The sequence below is a fragment of the Myotis lucifugus genome, unplaced genomic scaffold (assembly GCF_000147115.1).
Source record: "Myotis lucifugus unplaced genomic scaffold, Myoluc2.0 scaffold_296, whole genome shotgun sequence".
In the NCBI taxonomy this organism is placed as follows: domain Eukaryota; kingdom Metazoa; phylum Chordata; class Mammalia; order Chiroptera; family Vespertilionidae; genus Myotis; species Myotis lucifugus.
The window spans coordinates 1,329,448-1,353,352 of NW_005871344.1; the positions used below are offsets into that span (position 1 = coordinate 1,329,448).

The 23,905-nt window shown below is 54.6% G+C and overlaps 1 protein-coding gene across 1 annotated transcript in view; it reads right to left on the reverse strand.

Annotated features, from left to right (window-relative positions):
* Window positions 1-493: 493 nt before the first annotated feature.
* The window catches only part of MROH7 (maestro heat like repeat family member 7), a 37,341-nt gene continuing 13,929 nt past the window's right edge, over window positions 494-23,905 (reverse strand). Inside the window, 15 exon segments of the mRNA XM_023763654.1 lie at window positions 494-770; window positions 1,307-1,369; window positions 3,542-3,644; window positions 6,546-6,668; window positions 6,915-7,070; window positions 7,877-8,056; window positions 8,701-8,841; window positions 9,210-9,324; window positions 11,116-11,253; window positions 14,530-14,729; window positions 17,877-18,015; window positions 20,364-20,518; window positions 20,863-21,045; window positions 21,357-21,469; window positions 22,969-23,039. Of these exon segments, the coding sequence (XP_023619422.1) occupies window positions 526-770; window positions 1,307-1,369; window positions 3,542-3,644; window positions 6,546-6,668; window positions 6,915-7,070; window positions 7,877-8,056; window positions 8,701-8,841; window positions 9,210-9,324; window positions 11,116-11,253; window positions 14,530-14,729; window positions 17,877-18,015; window positions 20,364-20,518; window positions 20,863-21,045; window positions 21,357-21,469; window positions 22,969-23,039 (2,125 nt within the window). The 3' untranslated portion in view covers window positions 494-525.

A 23,905-nucleotide genomic window follows, 5' to 3' on the forward strand; every position in this document is an offset into this window, starting at 1 on the left:
AGTGGGGAGTGTGCAGGAGGCAGCTGATCGATGTTTCTCTCTCATCGATGTTTCTAACTCTCTATCGCTCTCCCTTCCTCTCTGTAAAAAATCAATAAAATATATATTTATTTTTAAAAAATAAATAAAAATAAAGTCTTACAGATGTCCCCCATTTAAAAAAAAAAAATACCCATGTCCTCATCTCCTTTCGTACTTAAGCTCTCCCAGTGGGGGGAAGGGGAACTGAAACGCCCAGCACACTTACTGTGTGGCCTTGAGGAAGCCGCTTCACCTCTCTGAGCCTCAGCCTCCCCACTTATCACGTGTGGACAAACAGCCTACGCGAGTCCGTAAATGTTGACCGAGTCAACGAGGAAGGCCAGGCTCCTCTCACAGATTTGTTGTGCGGAGCGATGACTGCTCCAGACCCCGGGGCATCTCCCACAAGGAAACACTCGGGGGCGAGAGGTCAGCCACGTGGCATTTATAGTGAGCATGGCTGCGGCCAGGGCCTGCCCTGCGGAGGGCTGGGGCTCAGGGACATCACTGCCTCAAGGACGTCGTCCAGGAGCCCAGGGCCTGCATGATCCAGGAGCGTGGCTGGTGGGACGTGGGCAGGTTCTCGCAGCTGGAGCCCCAGCGGTGCGTGGCGGCCGGGTCGCACACCCACAGGTCTGCATGTGTCATTGGCCAGGAGGTCCGCCAGCAGCTGGTCAGGATGCTGTCCTGGGCTTGGGCCGCACAGATGCACACCGATGCTTCCGGGTCGTGTCTCAAGTTTTCCAGAGCTGAGTCACGGGAAGGAAAGAGGCCACTTGTTAAGAGGTCCCCACACGGGTCTCACACCTCATCCTTCCTTCTCACTTCCACGCCTTGGCTTAGGTACTTTCGGCTCAGCCTCCCTCATCTTACGTGTCTCCCAGCTCCTCAAATTGTTTACACTTCAAAGGCTGAAGCAAAACGTGCCTCCTCCAGGAAGCCTTCTTGGACTGCCCCAGCCTCCCTTCAGCTCTCCCATCGGCTTTCCCAGTTACAAAAGTAATCTTCCGCCCTTAAGAGTCTGAGCTGCTTGCTCTGAACTAAGTGGTTTTTGGCCTGGCTTTCTGAGCCTGGGTTCCTAGACAATAAGCTCCCCTAGGCTGGGGTGATGTCTTGGGGACTCCATGGTACCTAACATGTACTCGCGTGCATGAAGACTAACACAGCTGAACTGAGCTGAGGACTCTTGCCTTGGGACAATCCCTTCCCTTTCCTCTGACCTATTGTGAGCCTCCTCATTCTCTCACTGGCCCCTGAAATCTCACCAACACAGGGCACCACTTACCGGCTTTAACTTCATTCAGACGATCTTCCGTCATTATGCTATCCATGAAGGGGACCAGGGACCCTTAGTATAATGCAAGCAAGAGGTGAGCAACCCACCTCCTGACTCGGACCCGCCCCCGTCCCTCCCTCGGACCAGACCTCCTCAGAGAAGCTCTTCCCACTCTTCTCCAGCCCCACAAATGAGGACACAAAGGCGAACTTCATTTTGACCCTGGACAGAGTCCCCAAGAGGGGCCCTGGGAGAGGTGGGAGGCTTTCAGGGCAGGGATGGCATCGGGACAGGGGCAGGATGTGGGCTGTAGCCAATCCTGACGGGCAGCCCCAGGTGGCCCCTGAGTCAGACTGGCCCTTACTGTCCTCACCTGAGACTCGGGGAGGTGCTGCCTCAGCTGCCCCTTGTTTAGGGCGTTTGAGCCACAATAACATGAAAGACACTGAGTGCCTGGCATCCCTTCCAGGCAGGCAGTTGGCAGGGCCCTTGGAGGGGCGGAGACCCAGCTCCTCAGCCATGGTGTTCCCTCTCCCCTGCCCCCAGCTGCATGCCTGGCTCCCCAAGTGCCAGCAGGTCCTTGCATGGCCTGTACCTGTCGGAAGGCCCTTCCTACACGACAAGCTCCCCTGGGATGGGGTGCTGTCCTGCGTCTCGGTGACTCCATGGTCCTTCTGGCTAATTCCTGTTTGTCCTCGAATATTCAGCTCAACAGAGTTGCTCCCCTAGGAAGTCCTTCCTGCCCCTGCCCACAAGCAAGTGAAGCACCTCTCGGGGTTCCCACAGCCCCTGAGTGTCTCTCTCTGTAGATACCGTGTTGTACTTCACATGTGACTTACGAATCTCCCGCCAGACCAAGGGTCTCTTCAGTCCACGGGGGAGGGGAGGGCTGGGGCAGTTTCTGAGGATCCTAAAGCACGTGCACAACTGTGTGGGTGTAGGCCTCTTCCTAGAGAAAGTGCTCATGACTTCCTTCAGAGTCTCCCCAAAGAGTGGTCACCCCGAGGCTGGGATCGCTGCCCCCGCTGGGGACCGTCTGCGGGCAGAGGCGGGTGCTGCTCGCGGCCTTGTTCCCAGCACAGGCCCTGGCGCAGAGGAGACGCCCAGGAGTTAGACACCAACATTTTAAAAAGTGATCAATTTGGAACAAGGTTTAGGCATGGCTCCTCTATCCCATCGCCGATTACTTTACCAGCCCTCCGCCATCAGCATCACCTCCTGAGGCTTCTTTGTTGCTCTAAACCAGCGGCTCTCAACCTGTGGGTCGCGACCCCTTTGGCGGTCGAACGACCCTTTCACAGGGGTCGCCTAAGACCATCCTGCATATCAGATATTTACATTACGATTCATAACAGTAGCAACATTACAGTTATGAAGTAGCAACGAAAATAATTTTATGGTTGGGTCACACCATGAGGAACTGTATTTAAAGGGCCAGAAGGTTGAGAACCACTGCACCTAAGCCTAGTGACTGACACAGAGGGTCAGCCACCATTTGCTAAACAAACCGCTGAAGGGATTCGTGGCTGAGTGGATGGATGCAAAACTGCGAATGAATTGAGGGAACTCAAGGAAACATCGCTTAACAAGGTGTGAGGTGGGAGCAGCATCCTCTCCAAGCCTCTCAGCAGCAGGTCCTGGTCCTTGGCGAAGGGTGTGTGGTTATTTGGGGGCGGGGCAGGGGAGTAGCTGGGAGGAGACATGCCCAGCGTGTCAGCAGCAGGGTCCTGTGGGGGGTTCTGGGTGAGGGGGATCTGCTATTTGTGTTCCCCACACAGGCAGAGGTCGGGAAAGTGGGAAATAGGGGAATGACGGTGACTAACGTTGAGTGAGCACCTTGACGAGCCAGGCTTCACATTAAAAAGAAAAAGTCTCCTCCATCTGAAACAGCAGTTGATCCCCAACTCACAGATGAGAAAACAGAGCTCAGAAAGGGGACCAAGGAGCTGAGATTTGACTTCCCTGTCCCACTGTGCCGCGTGGCCCTCCTGCTGGGCCTCGACCCAGGCGGGAAGCAGCAGCTCTGCCGGGCACAGGAGCCAAGGCTGCGCCTGCACAAGGACCCCAGGCTGCAGGCAGCCAGTGGCCACGTCCCAGGCACTGATCTCAGAGGAGAGAAGACTTCTCTAATTTGCACCATGACTATCTGCTGGCCGACCCTCAAACCCAAGGGGAGCACCCACCCAGGCGCGGCACCAAAAGGGCTGGAGACTGTGCAGAGCCCCAGGAGCCAGGGCAGGTTACCTATGAGCAGGACCGAGGACTTGCGGAGGGAGGCCCGGGAATTGTTGGAGTACTCCAGGCTCTGGCTGAGAAATGTGAGGGCGCTGTCTCGGTGGGTGTTCACCTGGACAAGAGAACCCCGAGAGCACTGAGCCCTCACCCGGACTCATCCACTCCTCCCGGTGCCAGGAGTAGGACAGCCAAGCCCGGCCCTTTGCCTCCAGATATCCCTGCCTGCGCCCCCAGAGGCCAGCCTCACCTTCTCTTAGCTGATTACACACTCACTTCAGTTCCTCCTCTCCCGCCCCGCCCCGCCCCCCTGCTGCAGCTGGGAGGGACGTTCTAAAATGCAGTTCCAGCTGGAGGTGAGAACGCACTGTGGCGGCAAGCGAGGGACTTGATCGATAGTTAAAAAAACTATGAACAAATTCCTATGCACACTGCACATATCTTATTTTGAAGTAAAAAAACAAATGTTTTTGGCGGGCCGCATGTGGCCCGCGGGCCGTAGTTTGAGGACCCCTGCATTAGAAAATAGGCAGCCAGCTTTCCTGCCCGATAGGGCAAAAGCAAATCAGTGTTGGGGGCAAAATAGTCTGACAGTGGTGTTCAGGATGAGTCTGATCCAGTGGGAACTGGGGGCAGGCATCCTGCTAAGAGGCTGTTGCGGGAGATGAGAGGATTGTCACTCCTCTGTGGACAATCCGCACATCAGGGAATAAACTCCTGGGCCTGGCGTGCAAAGCCTTCATGACCAAGTTCCTCCTCGGCCTGAACCTCCACCACTGCCTCCACCCACCTGCACCTTGTGCTCCAGGCCCAGGACGTCGCCAGCTCTCCCCAGGTCTGTGCCTAGTACACGCAATGGCTCCTGATCTCAGCGCCTTCCCTCTCTTCCTCATCGGATGAATTCCCTCTTGTGCCTTGAGGCTCAGCCCAGAAGCCAACTCCTGCCTGAAGCTTCCTCAACCCTCAGGCAGAGCCAATCCCACCACCCTTGATGCTTCTGCAGCATCTTGCACACTTTGTCACTGCACTTTGACCTTGTGCTGTAGTTATTTATACCTGTTGTTCCCCTGGGTTCTGAGCTCCCCAAGGAGAAGGAGCCATCTCACTCAGCTCAGCACCCTGGGCAGGACTTGGCACGGTACAGGTACCATGAAAGTGTAGGGCAGATGGATGAATGAGTGCGCGAATGAATGAATTGATGAATTAGTTACCACCCCTTCTAAAGCTAAGACTGGAACTTGACCTTCACATGAGCAAAGCTGTTGACACTCAGAGCCCAAAGAAGAGACTGGGAATCCTGCGGGGTCTAACACAGAGGTCACAAGCTGGCAGCCCACAGGCCACACTGGCCAGCCAAGCAGTGACCAGCACAGGGTTTTAAGCAAGCTAAATAGACTGCTAATTAATGTCTTATAAAAACCGGGGTTTCTGGCTTTTCTTGTGAAACCAGAGGCCTGGCAAGAGTGGCTGCACAGTGAGCTGGAGCCCCCTGCAGGCTTTCAGCAGGGCCAGGCCTCCAGGCTGCCGCAGGCCCTACCACAGCCCGTCACTCGTGATCAGTATCTGCCTAGTCACTGGTCACGGCAGGGATCTGGATTAGTGCCCTGGCCAAACACTTCCTCCAGGCCTTTTTCTCTCTCTGTACAATGATGGTGATAACATTAGACACTGGATTGAGCGGATTCTGAGCATCATGGATAATGGTGGTGTGGAGCCCTTGTCTCGATTCCAGTAACAACCTGTATATAGTTGTTGGGTTGGTATGGGGGATACTGGCATGTTCTGTCCAGCTCTCCCTTTGGTATGAAAAATGTATTCCCCCAGCTTTGGGCATTGCCTTGGCTGGAGAAAACCGCTGATCCGAGGTCACGTCCTTTCCCAGGGTGGCTGGCATCCAGAGACAGGTGCACACAGAGGCGCAAAGACTTTACCCGCAGCCCCAATCGGAGAATCTCACATCGTGTTGGCTGAGGCCTCCCCTGAGCTCACTGAGGCTTGACTTCTCTGTCACTCCTGCTCTTTGCCTTCCCTCCCACAGGCGTTGGCCCCAAGGGTCCTCCCTCATAAGCCCCCGCAAGCTCATCTCTGTCTTAGAGTCTGCATCGGGGAGCCCTGCCCTGACAACAGGGAAGGTAAAGGGGACTGGGTGGCAAAGCTTCCTGGTTGTCATGCAGAGGAACTGGGCGGCGGCCTGCAATGCAGCCCTTTTCTACCTTAGGGTGTTCTCAGTGTTACCTGGAAAGGGGCTCTGCAGTCACATAGGCCTGGGAACCATACATTCAACAACCGTGAAACGTCCTTAGCACAGAACATCTCCAAGGCTTTAATGAGCTGATGGCATTGCACGTACCCGAGAGGAAGATGGCAATGGGGTATTTCCCACACTTATCTGAGAACCTCGCTTCTCCCCTGTAGGTCATGTCTCACAGAGCTGTGTCACACACAGTAAAAAAGGAGCCAAGGAGGCCTTCCAGAAGATAAACACACGCGTGTTTGAACCAGAACACCCTGCTGGCCTGGGTGGGGAATGGATTGCAGAAGATGCGGTTAAAGGCTGGGAGACCCACTGGGTGGGACCCCTGTCCCAGCCGAGGGACATCCACGACTGAACTAAAGGCAAGGACTGGGGGTGGGGAGGGAAAAACAGACTCTGGTATTCTGGTTGCTTAAGATTGATCCAACATGGAAGGTGAGGGAGATGACGGAGTCATCTAGGGATGATTCTAGGGATCTAGAGGGACCGAGCAGAAGTGACATGGGGAGGCCAGGAGAGAGATGCTGAGCCGGCAGTGCATGGGGCTGAGCCGGAGGTGTCTGGCGGGCCACTGGGAAGCGAACACTAGCAGTGAGGAGACGAGCCCGAGACGGAGATGGACATGCAGGAGCCAGCAGCTCATGGGTTCATGGGTGGTAGTGGGATTGCCAGTCAGGGTGTATAAAGAAAGAAGAAAAAAGGAAAGAGTTGCCCACGTCCAACATACTCATAAGGAACCACGGCAGTGTCGGAAGCACTCACAAGGTAGTTGCAAATTTTGGTCACCGCCTGCTGCTGGCTGTCCCAGGGCTTCCGGCTGTAAGCTCTTTTGGGCAATTCCCAAGCCATGAAGCAAGAGCAGCGGAACAGGGTCTTCACACACAACTGGGGACCGACAGGAAGAGAATGTCAGAGCGGCGGCATCCCAGGACAGCCAGAAGAGACTGTGTGACACTGGATTTTGGAAAACCAATTCCCGTCTGAAATGTACAAGCAGGCTGGTTGTTTGGAAGAGGAATCCTGGCATGGGTGCATTTGGAAAAGGGACTCCCCGCGGTAGATGGTTGGTGATTCTGGATCCGTTTCCTCAGAGGGAGACGCGCCCGCAGGGCCCAGTGCCTGTGCACTCACCTGGCCCACCTTGGTGTTGCCCTCTTGCATGGTCAGCAGCAGGGGCACCAAGGTGCTGACCAGCTGCTGCTCCATGGCCGGCGTGCAGGGTGACCGCAGCTTCTGGACCACCTTGCCGTACAGGTTGATGCAGAAGGAGCGCACATCCTCTCGTGCCTGGGACAGACGCGGAGGCTCAGGCGCATCCCCTCCTCCAGGAGGCTGCCTGGCCCTCTGAGCCCCACATGGAGGCACCCAACCTTCCTTCCACTCATTCCGAGTGGCCCTCCAGGCGCAGGAGACGGAGACCAGCAGAGGCCGCCCGGTGGGGCTGGCCTCTCCCTCCCCGGAGCCTAGATCCGGAGCTCCACTGGCTCCTCCCAGCCAGGACTCCCACGCACCAACCAGGTGCCTAAGTGCCAAGTAGAAAAATGCCCCCCTCAGCCAGAACCGATAAAAACGCACCCCTGGCCCTAGCCGGTTTGGCTCAGTGGATAGAGCGTCAGCCTGTGAACTGAAGGGTCCCGGGTTCGATTCCGGTCAAGGGCACATGCCCGGCTTGTGGGCTCGATCCCCAGTGGGGGACTTGCAGGAGGCAGCAGATCCATGATTCTCTCTCCTCGTGGATGTTTCTATCTCTCTCTCCCTCTTCCTTCCTCTCTGAGATCAATGAAAATATATTTTTTTACAAAAAGAATAAAATGATGACAGAGTATTTATTTTATTAAAAAAACACACCCCCTGTAGGTGCACAACAGCAATGAAGCAAGTCTCTGGGGAGAACGCCCTCTATGAGAGCCAATTAGAAAAGGACCTTCCTCTATGCACACCTATTGCAAAAAGACGTGTTGGAATGACTTGGCCCTGCCCAGGTCCTGCGGGCCATGGGGTATGGCAGCCCCCAGGGTAGTAAAGAACTGCCCTCTATATGCCGACCCCCACCCCTCCCACCACCCACCACCCACCCCCGTGGGGTTCCTTACGTCACTGAAGTGTGGCAGCAGGATCTGCAGCAACTCCACATAGACCGAGCTGTCATTCAGCTTCCGGTCCTGCCCCTTGAAGATGGTCTTGAGGTTGTGGCCCGCCTCCATCACCAGCAGCCCATCCACGCTCTTCAGGCCCTTCACCATGGAGGGCAGCAGGGCCTGCACCTTGGCGGTCTGTGGGGCAGGAGCTTTGGGATGGGGCTCCTACCTGGGCTAACGGGTAGGAGACCCAGCCCCGGATTCACGGAGAAGAACTTGGTGGAACAAGTCCTGCTTCCAGGCTTTGCTATGCCAGCCACCCACCTGGATGGCCTCACTCACGCTCTGCTCTCCCCAAAGCCCCCTTGGCCTTGCTGGCTCCTTCCTGGCCTGGACGCCTGGGGCCCTTTGCTGTCTGCCTGCTTCCTTGTGTTGTTAGTTTGTTTTGTGAATCTACATTCTGTCACTTCCTCCCGCTACATCCATCCTGAGCTGCAACCTCGAGCGGTAGGAAAAAACAAAGCACTTTAAAAAATGCTAAGAATTCCCCAGCAATCCTGGCCTTGGTTTCCTAATCCGTAAAACTGGAGTAGTTATTGCCATGCCCGGCCCTTCTTACACACACTGCCTTGAAGATCGTTGTGAACAGTCTGATTAGAAACTGTTTCAGAAGAATAAAGCATTCAGGGAATTATTAAGAGCTATCCGTTTCACTGATGGGCAGGACAGAAATGGGCTCTGATTCCAGTGCTGGCACCCGAGAGCGGACGGCGGCCAGCTCCATCCTCCCTCCCGCCCTGAGCCGGGCTGGGCCGGGCTCTCCGCTGCCCTCGGCTCACCTTCTCAGTCTTGCGGGCCAGGATGACCAGGCCTCGGATGGACAGCACCTTCATGATGGGGTTTTGGTGGTTCAGGCCTTCCGCCATCCGCCCCAAGGAGTATTCCTCGGGGATCCGCCGCACCTGCTCCATCTGGAAGAGCTGAGGGAGGGTGGCCATTGCTCCCCGTGTGCCCAGGCACCAAGAATGCACTGAGAGAAGGGCAGAGTCAAATGTGTGTTTGCATCTCCAATCTGGTGCCTGGCGCACAGACATGCCCAGCAAAGGATGGTGGTTGCCTGGGGCACGAAGGGGTCTGAGCAGAGTGGAATGGGTGAAGGAGTGGAGAGAGGAGGTGAGGAGGGAGGGAAGAGGGAGCTCATCATATTCAAGAGAAATCATGCTCACACAAAACTATAAACGGTTAAGCACAGTTTGCACAGGAGAAAAGACCAATAATGTGACCTGAGGCCTAGGCTCGGGGGAGGCCTGGGAGCAGCCCCTACCGGCACCCAGTGCCCGGTTGGTACCTCCACGAAGAAGGCGGTGGCCGTGATCTTGTGCTTCTCATCGCCACGCTCCAGGAGCGGGATGAGCAGGTAGAGGATGCGGCACCGCTCCTGGCAGGAGTACTGCACCATGGCCCTGGGGGTGGGGGGCAGAGGGGCAGTCCCTCAGGCTCTCCAGCTCCAGGGAGCCCGGCTGGTGGGGGTCTGGCCATGACCCTTAAAACTATGGACAAGACCAGGTCACCTGGGTTCTGTGCTCCCAAGATTCCCCACCTGGACAGCATCTCAGAGGCCATCTAGGTTAACTGCTTTGATTTGCAGGTGAGGAAACTGAGGCTTCGAGTGGGGAAGTGACTTGCCCAAGAGCACAGGGCAAATCAGTCAGACAGACAGGCTCAGGACTCCCGACTGCACAGGACAGTTCAGGAGGACACCGCAGGAGAGCGTGCGAGGGCCGCCCACTGAGCCCAGGCAGCAGCCCGACGCGTTCCCATGTGGCTGCATCTGATCCTCACCCCGAAGCTTCGAGGCAGATCACCATTATATCCCCATTTTCACAGATAAGGAGACAGAGGCCCAGGGTCACAGCGCTGGGGACGTGGCAGGGCTGGAGCCCCAACCCCGGGCTCTCCACTCCAGCTGTCTTGTTTATTGTACCAAGTCAGTGGTTCTCAAAGTGTGGCCCCTGGATCAGCAGTGTCAGCATCCCTGGAAATGCACATTCTCAGGCCCCGCCCCAAATGGGCAGAACTGGAAACTCCGGGAGCTGGGCCCAGCAATCAGCATTGCAACAAGCCCTGTGAATGACTGTGTGGCTCACTCAAGTCGGAGGACCCCTGCGCTACGCTCCATTCACCAGTGAGTCAGAGCGTGGCAGCTGCAGAGTCTGGAGTGAGGCAGCCTGGGTTCAAATCCTGGCCCCACCACTAGCTGTGTGGCTTTAGCAGGTCACTTACCTTCTCTGTGACTCGGTTTCCTGCTGGGTAGCACTGGGATAATAATAGTGCTATGTCATCAGCCATGGTGAGAATTAAACGGAATAACCCACATACACACAGCCCTTTGCATGCTGACTTGAGCATATTAGGTGTTCAGTTAATGTGTTGTGTCCTGAGACCCAGGGAGAGCACCATCCTGGGCACTTGGTGCAGGGTTGAGGGACAGGCTGTTCTCACAGGGGTCACATCATTGACATCAAGGGGCCCTCTCCTGACCCCAGGGGAGGCTGTGTGTGGTGGCAGGGAAGAGCCCTGGGCGGGGTCAGCAGGTCGTTTCCCGGCTCTGCCACTTCCTGGCTGTGTGACTTTGGGTACATACTGTCCCTCTCTGGCATCCTCCTCTGCATTAGTCATTCCTGCCCCCCACTCCCCCAGTCAGCAGGAGGATAGTGAAAGCTAACCTGTGTTGAGCTCTTACCACATGCCAGGTGTTCTTCCGAGTACTTTATTTAATCCTCCCCCCAAATCTTGCTGTGGGTCCTGTTATTATTTCCACACTAATGGAGGGAAAACTGAGACACAGACAGGGACGTGACTTGCCCGGGTCACAGCTGGGAAATGGCAAAGGGGGTTCAGACGCAGGCAAACCAACTCCCAGGCCACACTTGGAACTACCTGACGACCCCATCCTTCCTGCATTCGTGTGGGAGCTAATCACAGCGCAGTGAGACGAGGGGCCTCATCAACCCTCAGTGCCCTGCGATGCCAGGCCCTGTGGCAGCCACGTTGCCTCCGCAGAGCGTGTGCCGTCCCTCACCTCTGTGCCATCTACCCGCTAGGCAGACGGTGCTCTCCTGGTTTAGAGAAGGGCTGGTGGACTGAGGGGATGGTTTGCCAGAGAGACACAATCCCACACCTGTCTGTCTGTCTGTCTGAAGAAGCCGCAGTCTCTCCCCTCCCTCCGACCCCTGCCCGGGCCCTGGCCTCACCTGGCCAGCAGGGACACGCCTCGGTGGTGGTTCTCCTCCTGCCCCATGAGCTCCCAGCCGCCCTGGTCATCCAGAAAGGTGGCCTCGTATGAGCAGCCCATCTTCAGCAGCAGGGTTTTCACCACTTTGACCACCCAGCTGCCAAGACAAGGGGCCTGAGACCTCATGGCGCCCCGCTCCCTGCAGGCTGGGCCTCCCTCCGCCCAGGCCTCTTCCACGGGCAGCTCCCATTGTAGCCAGAGGAGCTTCTCTCTGCCAGGCTACTTGTTGGGAGTGTGCCCAGCGTATCCACAAAGAGTGGCTTTTGTACAAACAATCATTAGCTTTGAGAGCAAGAGAACACAGAAGCAAAACTTCCCTCCCTTTTTTAAAAAAAAATATATTCTATTGATTTTTTACAGAGTGGAAGGGAGAGAGATAGAAACATCGATCAGCTGCCTCCTGCACGGCTCCTACTGGGGATGTGCCCGCAACCCAGGTACATGCCCTTGACTGGAATCAAACCTGGGACCTTCCAGTCCGCAGGACAACGCTCTATCCACTGAGCCAAACCGGTTTTGGCTTCCCTCCCTTTGAGCTGGTGCTTTGCCCTCCCTTTCCCCCGGGGCCTCATCAGTGGGAGGAGAGGTTGGGGCTGGGGCTCCCTGCGTCCCGGCCCCGGCCTCACGCTTGCCCTCCACCCCATCACGCCCATGGCTGGGTGGTGCTCTGTGGGACAGTCCTGTCTGCTCATTTGGACACAGTCTCCTGTCCAACCATGAGCCCTTCATCTGATTGGGACACTTAAGTAGTGAGTCCCAAACCTAGATGCACAACAGGACCTGGGGAGCTCGTACAACCTGTGACTGACCAGGCTGGGCCCCGACCTCTGATCTTGAAGCCCCTGGGTGAGCTTGGAGGCCACTGCCAGGGAGTTGTCCTACTGTGCGCCCAGCACAGCACCAGTGCCCACAGATACATAGTGTGCATGTGCGTATATGTATATGTATATGTATATGTACTAGTATGTGTATGTATGTGTGTGTATGTATATACATGTGTGTATGTGTGTATAAACCTTTATTAAAATTAAAAAATGACAATGTGTGGAATAAAGTACATTTGAACAGTGTTTTCCAGAAACCCAAACCCTTGCTTTAAGAGTTTATGATGTGCCCTGGCTGGTTTGGTCAGTGGTTAGAGCATCAGCCCACATAATGGAGGGTCACGGGTTGGATTGCTGGTCAAGGGCATGTACCTCGGTTGCAGTTCTCCAGCCCGGGGCCAGGGTGTTTCAGGAGGCAACCAATCGATGTGTCTTTCTCGCATCACTGACGTTTCTCTCACTCTCTGCCCCTCCTCCCTCCCTTTCATTCTCTCTAGAAATCAATGGACAAAATAGCCTCTGGTGAGGATTACAAAAAAAAGAGAGTTTATGATGCAGTTGTGTGGACACACCTCAAATGGTACTGGGAGATGGTGGTTCCCATGATTCAAGACGAAGCATCAAGTATTTTGGAACTCAGGTAATTGGCTCAATTTTCACGTGTTTGGTTTTGTAATGAATATTAGTCCAGTGTGAAAACTCAAGCTTCTGAACCCAGGGCATTCAGAATCATGCAACCTCTGTGCTAAAGCTTTGAAACTTGCGCTCAGTGACAGCCCCACCAGCAATGCCCCCAGAGTGTAAAGTCACACACACACACACACACACACACACACGAAGGGACAGAGGCAGGCAGGCCCCAGATGTTGTCCACCTTAAGAGCCTAGGACTCACCCTCCCAACTCTCCCATCCACCCTCCTCCCTCACCCCCGAAACTCCCAGCACTGGCTGAATGGCTAAGCTGAGATTTATACATTTTTGTTGGAGAAGGAAGGTTATATCTTCCAGTTTAAGCATTAGCACCTTTAACTAAAACAGAATGAGCCACCTGCAAACTATAATTACAGCACAATGCCACTTTTTCCAGCTTTCAGATTGGCAAAGATGAAAATGTTTTCTACTACACTGTGCTGGCAAAGTGGGAGGACATAGACACTCGCACACTGCTGGAGGCAGTGCCTCTGTGGGCAGCAGCTTGGCAAATCTGGTGTCTTAGGGTGCACTCCAATTCTGCTTTCATCACTGCACAGCCCAGAACTCTTTCCCCCACATATTCCTGCTCCACCTTAACATTTAGACGCAGGAACCCTCTGCTACAGCCATTCCCTGCCAGGAGTTCCCTCTGGTGCAGCCATTCCCTGCCAGGAGCTCCTCCTGCAGAGACAGCTGCATGTGTGCACACAGACATGTGAACAAGCAAACTGCTGCAGCATTGTCTGCAGTTGCAATGGGCCTAAATCAAGAGGACCCTGCCCAGGCAGTGTGGCTCAGTGGTGGAGCGTCGACCTATGAACCAAGAGGTCACAGTTCAATTCCTAGTCAGGGCACATGCCCAGGTTACAGGCTCGGTCCCCAGTAAAGGGGGGTGGGGGATGCAGGAGGCAGCCAATCAATGATTCTCTCTCATCGTTGATGTTTCCATCTCTCTCTACCTCTACCTTCCTCACTGAAATCAATTTTAAAAATTAAACAAAAAAAGAGGACCCTGGTGAAATAAATTGTGGTACATTGAAATTTCTTACACAGGAATATTATGTAGTTGTTAATAATAATGAGCAGTGTCCTTGCCGGTTTGGCTCAGTGGCTAGAGGGTTGACCTGGGTTCGACTCTGATCAAGGGCACATGCCTGGGTTGTAGCTCAATCCCCAGTAGGGGGCGTGCAGGATGCAGCTGATCAATGATGCTCTCTCATCATTGATGTTTCTATCTCTCCCTCTCCCTTCCTCTCTGAAACCAATAAAAAAATTATATTTTTAAAAAATGAACAGCTGTACATGTAATGATCTCCAATATATAGCATATGCTAAAAGCAGAAATGTACACCTGTGTGAGGTTCACAGCCCCATTGGTGTAAAAATAGAGAAATAAACCTATGAGCTTATCTCTGCACACACACCCCTGGGAGGGCAAGGAAGAACTCTGTCCTCCTGGGGAGGGTAACTGGGTAAGGGGAGGGAAGGACGCTCCCTGTTAATGTCTTCGGAGATTTTTACTATGCGCATATATTACCTATCCTGATTAATAATTTAAAATCCGATGGTTGGGTCTTGGATTCAAACCTAATACAGGTAATACCCCTGGGGAGAGAGGAGAATGGCACGGTGAGCCCCGGGGGGGAGGGGGGGCGGGGGCCGTTTCTCCTGCGGCCCAGCACGGAGCAGAGTCTGACGCACAGACAGGTGCTGGACACCTTGTTGGCGTTCACAGAAGTGTGCTTCTGTTTTCTCTCCTATCCCACAGCTAATTCCTATTGCTCGGCGCCCTCAAGGCCTTCAGAAGGGCCCTTGCTGCGTGGCCCTCCCCGAGCCGGACACAGCAGGGGCATACCGCACGGGTTCGAAGACGGAGGGCTGTGCGTCCTTCTTGGCGTCCTTGCGGTCAGGCTGGGAAGGCAGGCGGCGAGGTAGGTTGAGGCCGATGTGGTAATGGACCTGAATGAGCAGCGCCAGGAGCAGCTGGGGGTAGAGGCGCCTCACGCGGCCCAGGCAGCTGTTCACCGACAGGAGCTCACACAGGCCGCTGGCTGCCTGAGGGCAGAGGGGAGGCTGGTGGGACGTCCTGCCCATTGCCTCGGCATCCCTGGCAGGGGATGCACCGCCTCTCTGGGTCACCCCTGGATCTTTGCTCTACGCTGGCCCAGCCTGGGAAAACCCAGATCCCCTCCATGACCCACCCGGCTCCCAGCTCTCTGGGTGAGCCCTGCACCAGAGCAACAACAAGAACCTGCCTCTTGCTGTTCACACCCCCTGGAGGATCCCGGTGGAGGGATCCCACCCCATCTCTGGGAGGTGGAGTGTCCACGGCACTGTGTCAGTGAGGAGACAAGCTAGATGGGGGATGGCACTTGCCCAAGGTCACCCCCTGCGGGCAGAGCTGGGTCGTGAGCCCAGGGTTTGAGATAAGGCTGTAGCTGCCCTGCCTCTTCCTCTTTGTAACAGGCACAAAGAGAGGCACCAGCTGACTCTACTTTGGGCCCTTAACTGCCCCGCTGTCTCCCCATATAGCCAGCAGCCAAACAAGCGCCAGCCTTGAGCAGAGCCAGGGAGGACCAGTCCTGGACTCTCTACTCCAAACCCACCTGCCTCGCCCTCCTGCCCCCACACCAGCGCTCCCAAGTCCCGGGAACCCGGCTTTGTTGGCGTTTGGCCCACCAGGTTCCCAAGGACCCACCTTGCACTCACCTCCCAACTTCACGTACCAGTCCTCTCTGGTCCTGGCCTGGGCCCACTGCTCACACTCGGCCCCACCCCTCACATTGGCCCCACCCCTCCATTCAGCCCATCAAGTCCTCTCTAACTTGCAGGACCATGTGTGGTGGGACGGGGCAGTGATGGGCTGTGGTCATGAGACCTGATGGCTCATTCTGGTTCCACCACTCCCTGTCCCTCTTCAGGCCTCAGAATCATCCTCCATAAAGTGAGGCTACTGGTCCTCTTCCAGCCAGCTCACAGGTGTGGTGGGAATTGAGTGGAGGAGAAGGGAGAATGCTTTCTAAAGAAATGGTTGAAATCTGTGCCACCAAACCCATGGCTTGTTCCCATGGAAATAAAAGACATAATGTGGGCTGGATGAGAACAATAAGTGGCACTTATTTGTAATTCACGGCTTAAGAAACCCCTTCACATACACAACCTCTCTCTTAACAGGTAAGATAGTCGGGCAGGAGTTATTACTACCCATTTTACAGATGCAAATATGGAGGATAAAGAGGGGGAAGTGACTGACCAAGGTTATATAGACAGGCAGTGGCAGAGCTAAGACAAGCCTCCTGGGCTCAAAGCCTTGACACTTTTCAGCAGCCCAAAAACCAATGACTATATTTAGACAAAACAGTCTGTGGTGTAAGAAAAGTCGCTAGTGATGTGCCACAGGGCTCTGCTCTTGGCTTGATCTTGCTCAAATGGTTTATCAATACCACAATATAAAAATTAGTCCAGCCCGGCCGGTGTGGCCCAGTGGTTGGACATCGACCCATACACCAAGAGGTCACCCGTTCGATTCCCCGTCAGGGCACATGCAGGCTCGAGCCCCAGTAGGGGGCTAGCAGGAGGCAGCCAGTCGATGTTTCTATCTTTCTCTCCTCTCCCTTCCTCTCTCTCTCTCTAACAAAAAAAAATCAATTAAAATACATATATTTTAAATTAGTCCAGGCGATCTCTACCATGCTGGTGAACAAGCAGCATGAATGACTGACTGAAGAAGAGGCCAGCACACACTGACGGAAGGAGGAGCGGATACATGCCCCAGGCAGAGAAGGCATGGGTGCTGGTGCTTGTTCACAGAACTCCGTGCTGGGGGGAGCGGCAGAGAGATCAGGGGGGAAGCACAGGGTTGGAGGTAGGAGGTCTGGGTGTGAGTCCTGGCACCACTGCTTCCCGGCTGTGTGACCTTGGGCAAGACGTGGACTGTACTGCTGAGTGGGAGTATCTTCCTCTGCAAAGGATAATGCCACCCACTCCTCCATTCCCCATGTCTTTGTTTGCTTTCCTCCATCAGAATGTCTTGCTCTCAGCTGTATCCCAGAGCTTATGAGTGTGCATGGCACATAGTAGGTGCTCAATAAATATTTGTTGACTATATCAGTTCAAACATTTTTAATGTCTACTATGTGCCAGGCGTATGTTAGACATTGGAGATATCATGGTGAGCAAAACAGGCTGTTATTCATCTTCATGCACCTCACAGATTAATCGAATGACCCCCTCCAACTGCTGTCAAATCACAACTGGGGTAAATTCTCCCAAGATAAAGTATGTGATGCAAAGTATAATATGCACAGATTTCCTCATGTCAGGGAGATCGGGGAGGGCTGCCCTGAGGAGGTGATGCTTGAGCTGAGAGCTGAGGGAATGAATAGACGTTAACTTGGTGGAGAGTAGTCTAGGCAGAGGAAACAACATGTGCAAAGGCCCTGTGACAGAAGACAGCATAGCACATATGACATTCTGGTCAAAACCATGAGGCTGGAGCAAGCAAGAGGAGCATGGAGTGTGGTGAGGCCCGTGAGGGGTGTGGGGCCTGCAGCACGGGTAGGAGCACTGTGTTACTCTCCAGGGCAATGGGAGGCCATTGAGGAGGTTGGGAAGAGCAGCTGCGCATTTCTCAGAGACCTATTGGCTGCAGTGCAGATTGCAGGGGCAGGAGTGGGAGCAGGGAGTGAGCAGGGGTATTCCCCCGCTGCCTTAGACCCGGGCAGCAGTGGGAGAGGCAGCGACCTTCCTGCGGTCAGAGCCCGTTCCCTCTGTGTCCTCGGGCTGCGCTCTGAGCCTGGCAGCAAGGAGAGCGTAAATGTTTTGTGTCACCGAGTGAGGAATGAGTTAGTCTTCACAACCACCCCGCGAGACACATACTCTCCTTTCCACTTACAGATGCAGAGACTGAGCCTCAGAGAGGTACAGTGACTCGCTCAGGCCACACGAAAGTAACATAGCAAAGCCGGTTCTCAGACGCAGGTCTGCCATCCCCGGTCATTTCCTGTTCACTACCCCGGGATGCTGATGGGCCTGTGGTGGCAGTGCCATGGTCATCAGTGGGCCACACAAGAGCCCAGAGGCAGAGGCTTGCCCAAGGCCACACACCTAGCTGCTAGCAGAGCTGGGCACGGGAAGCCGGGTGTGTTAAGCCCAGCAGGGGCGGGAGGGGCAGGGGCAGAGGGGCAGGCAGGCAGGTCTCACCGCTAGGGGCACGATGGAGGCCCTGCCCTTCTTGGTGACAGGCTTCTCCTTCAGGCTGGTCAGGAGCAGGTCCAGGAGGTCTCGGACTTCACAGCTGGGCTTGCCCAGTATCAGCTGCCTCCACATCTCTGCTCCATTGCTGGGAGGTCAGGGGTGGGGTATTTAGTGAGGACCAGGGCAGGGCGCCCACCTGGCCTTCCAGTGGTATCCATGAGCATGCCAGCAAATTTCTGGAACAGCCCAGAAAACACTCCCTGGGAAGCAGGGGCCAATAGTGATAGAAAACCCAATTTCCTAGATATTATGCCAGGTGCTTTACATACAAGTTATTACTCCAGCAAATATTGAGCGTCTGCTGTCTGCCAGGCACTAAGCAAATTTCTGGGGCTACAGGTGTGAACTAGATATTAAGCCATTCAAAGTCACTGAATTCTCACAATGACCTCAGGGTGGGTTGTTATTCCCATTTCACAGATGCAGAGTTGAGGCTCAGAGAGGCGAAATCGCCAGTCCAAGACTCCACAGCTAATGAGCTATATTGTCAAGAAGTGACCAGGTCTGATGTCTCCAAAGCCTATGCCCTTTGGGGCCTGGAGCCTGCATTTGCCACATAACATCAAGGAGCCCCCACCCCTGTCCCTTAGAAGGCCGTCCACCAGGCAGGAGAAGGACATCTGTGCAGGCGGCACAGCCTGCGGACACACCTATCCTGGGGACTAGAAAGCATTGATAGGCCAGTGCCTCTGCGTTAACTTTCCAGCTCTGTTCCCCTGGAAACCCGATAAACACAGCATGTCAACCATGTTGCTAGGCACCACTGCTTATGGTAAAAATGACCCAGTTGGTAAATTGCATCTGGGCTGGGAGGAACTGTAAATTCACTGTAAGAACCGACCCGACGGGGACGCCATAGCGTTGAGCTTCCTGGGGCGCAGGGACTCTTGCGACTGGATTTGTCCCTGTGGGGACCCTGGAAGCAAAGTCTATGAGTTATTTGTTGTAAGAAATACTAGTTCCTGTGAGGCCAGAGACATTTAAGCCAGGGTGGCTCCTGCACCTTTCACCCGAGAGGCCCAAGAGACCCACTCTTGGACCCAAGGCCAAGAGTAAAGTAGGAAAGTGAAGCGTCTGGGGCACAAAATTTAAGGAGTCCCTCACTCTCGGGCTCACACAAGTGCAAGCTGGCACCTGAGAGCCAGGGCCTCCTTCAATGTTGTTCCAGCTCTGGCTGGTGGCTTCATGGGCTGCTGCATGGTTTCCTGCAAAGAGGAGCCCCTGACACTGCCCCTCCTATATCCTGAGCGTCTCTATGTCAGGTGTGGCCCCAGCGGCCTGGTGAGTCCGAACGTTTCGTGGCTCTGAGAAGAAACCCTCTGGCGGGCAGTGCCGTCGGAAGGGTACGCTTCCTGCAGGCGGGAGAACGGACCCGTGTCGCGCAGCCCGCACCACCCATGTCTTCGGTTTCTATGAATGACACCAACTCTTACTTAGAAGCACGCCCCGTTTGCATAGCTCCGCACAGTTCTTTCACATTCATTGTCGGCCCAACATCTTAAGAGATGGACCACACACTCTGCCTTGTTGTAGCCACTCCAAGTGTGGGAGCATTTCCTGGGCTGAGCGGCTGGAGCAGTCAGACTGGTATCTCCTGCTTACAAGCTCACATCTGGCCCCATCAGGCCACCTCAGGCCTCTCTGCCCATCAGGCCACCTGCTCCCTGGAGGCTGAGAGCCTGTGCGTCCTCCTGCAGGAACTCAGCACAGCTGGCTGCATTGCTTGTCACGACCACTCGTCTGGAGTGGGAATTCAGGGATTACTCCCTCCTTTTGCCTGTGCGGGGAAACTAAGCCCAGAGAGGACAAGCAGGGTGCCAAGCCCACACAGCAGCTGACGGCTGAGTCAGGACTGTGTCCCGGCTTCCTTTCTATGGCGTCATTACAGCTCTGGGCTTGGAGTTGGTCAGGTCTGAGTTTAGGTCCTCATGCTATTGCTGGCTCACAAACTTCCTGCCTGGCTGGCATGTCTCGGTGGTTGAGCGTCGACCTCTGAACCAGGAGGTCATGGTTCGATTCCCAGTCAGGGCATATGGCTGGTTTATGGGCTCAATCCCCAGTAGGCGGTATGCAGGAGGCAGCTGATCAATGATTCTCTCTCATCAGTGAAGTTCCTCCCTCTCTCTCTCTCTCTCTCCCTTCTTTTCTGAAATCAATAAAAATATTTTTTTAAAAACCAACTTCCCCTGAGCCTTAGTTTCCTGATCTGTAGAATGGGGTTATTGCACTATTAGTGCTGAGCACAGACAGCTAGCAGTGCTTGGGAGTGCTTACTGGTTGTCACAGCACCGCAGATCACAGAGGAGGGCCGTCTGGAAGGGCAAGGGGCTCCTCTGGGTAGAAGGAGAGTCCCAGACCGCGGGGGTGGGGAGGGGGGAGAGCTGCTTTGACCCTCTGAGATGTAGCGGCCGACAAGCCCCCCTTACTTGGTACCTGTCCAGTGGGAGGGGGCACATGAGCAGGGCCACGACGACCTCGGTCATAAACGAGCTGGCCAGGAGAGAGATGGGCAGCAGGGCCACCTCGCGGGCCCGAGGCTCCTGGATGTGGCTCAGCTGCACGTAGATGGCCTGCGTGATTTCCGGGATCTGGAGCACAGCGGCGGGCGGGCGCCGTGAGCAGGTGGAGGCCCATGGGAAGCAAGGGCAGGCGTGGGGGCAGGGAGATGGAGGAGGAGAGGAGTGATAGGATAGAGCGACAGGAAAGAGGGGGCACACAGGAGAGAAATGGGGAGGGCAGGTGCCTGCTCCTTCCCTGAACGTGAGCCCCTTTGTCTTCACTGCCCACCTCCACCCCACACCGCATGGGTGAGTTTTTTTCTCGCTCCAAGTTGGGAGCACCTTGAACTCAGCCACCACCACCCTGCTCTGCCTGAGGGATGAGCGGGCCCTATAGGGGTCTCCCCGCCCAGCCCCTGCTCCCAGGGCCTTACCACCTCCAGCGCCCTGTGCCGGTACCACTCCAGCACTGAGCTGAGCGTCACCTCCGAGGCCAGCTGCATCATCTCCCCCGAGTCTCTCCCCTGAGCCTCGGCCTCCGAGCCGCCTGTCAGCCCTTCCAGGGCGGCTAGCAACAGGTCCTTCACCTGCTGGGGCCCCAGGAAGTCTCCGAACTCCTGAAACAGAGGCGCAGAGATGCAGGCACACACGGACAGACCCCGAATGAGCTGTACACAGATGCACAAATGCGCCAGACAGGCAGAGGTCAGCAGGGAGGAGCTGCAAAACAGGGGTGTCGTGGCCCATATGCTGTGGCACAGGCCAGAGGGGTCGGGGCACTCAGCACGGCCCACGTGGTTGGGGCAGGCTTCCTGTAAAGGGGACTTGAACCTGGGAAGATGGGAGGGGTGGGGAAGGCATTGGGCATGGGCGCTGCCCTTCTCCCGCATCCCCGGGAAGGCCCAGGGCAGGGGGCAGCCAGCAGTACCGCGATGACACGCAGAATGTTCTGGCATGGGCTGGCAGGGTTGTAGGGCCCCAAGAACCGCTTGTTGCTCTCATACAGTTCCCTCTTGTCGGTCTCACTCTTATCTCTGGCTCCTGCAAGAAGAGGGCCTTTTCAGTGGGGCCCAACCACCTCGCCTTTAGAGCATGTTGTTAAACATAGATGGAGGAAGGGCATACATCATAGCACCAGCTTAATACACTTTCAAATGCGCAGCCTAGCCATTAACTGGGCCCAGACCAAGAAACAGAACGTGACCAGCGCCCAGAAGCCCCTCTTGTGCCCTTCTCGGTCCGCTCTCCCCTCGGCACCCGGTAACCAGGGTTCTGCCTTCACCCACAGATGGGACAGCCTTGCTGTTGGACTTCTATGAATGGACTCATATGTTAGCCTGGTGTCTGCCTTTCACGCAACATCATGTGGGCGAGATTCATGGGCACCATTGCAAGCAGTATTGCTTCATTCATCTCAGTGCTGCATGGTTTCCCATGGTGTGAATATCCTACAATTTCTGTATCTGTTCCGCTTCTGAGGGACATTGGGTTGTTTCCAGCTATCATGCATCGTGCTGCTATGAACAGTCCAGTATGTCTAGTCCATGCCTTTTGGTGAATAAATGTGCACACTTGTTAGTTGGGTGGCTGGAGAGAAATTGCTATGTGTTGGGGCAAGCGTAGGCTCAGCTCCAGGGGATGCTGACAGTTCTCCACGGCGGAGACCATGTGCTCCCACCCGCAGGGCACGGGAGTTCCCGTGGCTTCGTGTCTCACCAGCATGTGTATTGTCTGTATGTTTCATTTTTGTCATTCTGGTGGGGGTGTGGCAATACCTCTTTTAATTGACAATCGCCCTACCCCTGGCATTCCCAACCCCCCTTTTCTGCCTTTTTTTCTTTAGGATTTATCATCATCTAACTTACTACATGCTTTTATTTTATTGTCTCCTGACAACAAGGAGGCAAGCTCAACAGGGGGGATTCTTTAATTCATTAATTTTACATTTGTCTTCACTGCTGTGTCCCAGGGCCTAGAATAGTCTCTGGCACATGATGGCTCTGTTTTTTCTACTGAAGGAAACACATTTCAGGTGCATTTTCTGAGCCCTTACTGTGGCTTGGCCTGGGTCCTACCTGGATCCCCCAGCGTAGGCAAGACATGGGCGTAGGAAAGGTCCGTCAGGGTGGAGGGACCACACGGACCACGTGTATGGGTTGTATGTAAGGGAAGGAGCTTGAGACCTAGAATCAGGCACACGCAGGTTCATATCCTAGCTTGGCTGCTTCCTACAAGGGGGAGGAGCCTGGACAAACCACTTTGCTCTTGGAGAATCTAACAGAGTGGGTTTGGCCTCAGGTTGCCAGATAATATACAGGCTACCCAGTTAAATGTGAATTTCAGGTAAACAAATAATTTTTAGTGAAAGTATATCTCAAATATATATTCAATCAAATTATTCATTGCTTATCTGAAACTCACAGCTAAGTGGGTGTCCTATCCTTTCGTTTGCTAACTCTAGCAATGCTGTACTAACTTGGTCTACACTATTCCTGCCCCTAAGGCTGATGATGAATGTGACTTATACCACTTTCACCCACCACTCAGGAGGTCTGAGTGGTTCCTGGGCAGCAGGGGACATCGCCTAGGGGCCAAATATTTGTCCCAAATGCTAGAGGTCAAGAAAAGCAGACACCAGACAGATCCCAAAAGGCTGAAACTAATCATCCGTGTAGGCATGGGGGAAACAAAACTATTTGACAAATGTCTATGTGTGGTACTGAGCTGGTCTCTTTACATATATGATCTCGTTTAAGCTCTCAAAAATCTTGCAAGTTATGTCCTATTGCACCCTTTTTTGCGGGTGAGGAAATCTAGGCCTAGAGAGAGAAGTACTTGCCGGAGGTCACACAGCTAGGAAGGGCTAAAGCTGATCTTGTACCGAGGTCACTCTGCCTCCAGAGCCAGGGAAGTTTAAACAATAAGCCCAGGTCCCTTGGCTTGGGGCAATGTTGGGCCTATGGCAAAAAGAAGGATGCAAGGAACAGGTGATACTGTGCACCTCTAGGTGCAGTGCCATCTGGCACCTGTGCCAGCCCACACCGCATCACCAGCTCCCTGAAACTGAATCCAGGAATGTTCTCCACCAACAGGCTTTAACCACTCCTGATCCTAAGATAAAACCTGTATTCTGTTCATTCAATAAATAGTCACTAAGCACCCACCATGTGCCAGCCCATGGCTAGCCCTTGGGGATTCAGTGGTGAACCAGACACAGCCTTGCCCTGCCCTCATGAGAGGTTATAGTCTAGTCTAGTGGGAAAGACAGACCAGGAGACAAGATATTAGGCTACCATGCCTGAGTATATACGGTTCCATGGGAACGTGAAAACGAGTCACCAATTAAACTCAGAAGGATGAGGAAAAGCTTAGATAGAAGGATTGCTTAAATCAAAACAGGCTTGTATGTGCCTTTGTCCCCTGGTCTGTGGGGACTGTGTTTGTGCCTCTGCAGACCCCACCAGACCCTTCCTGGTC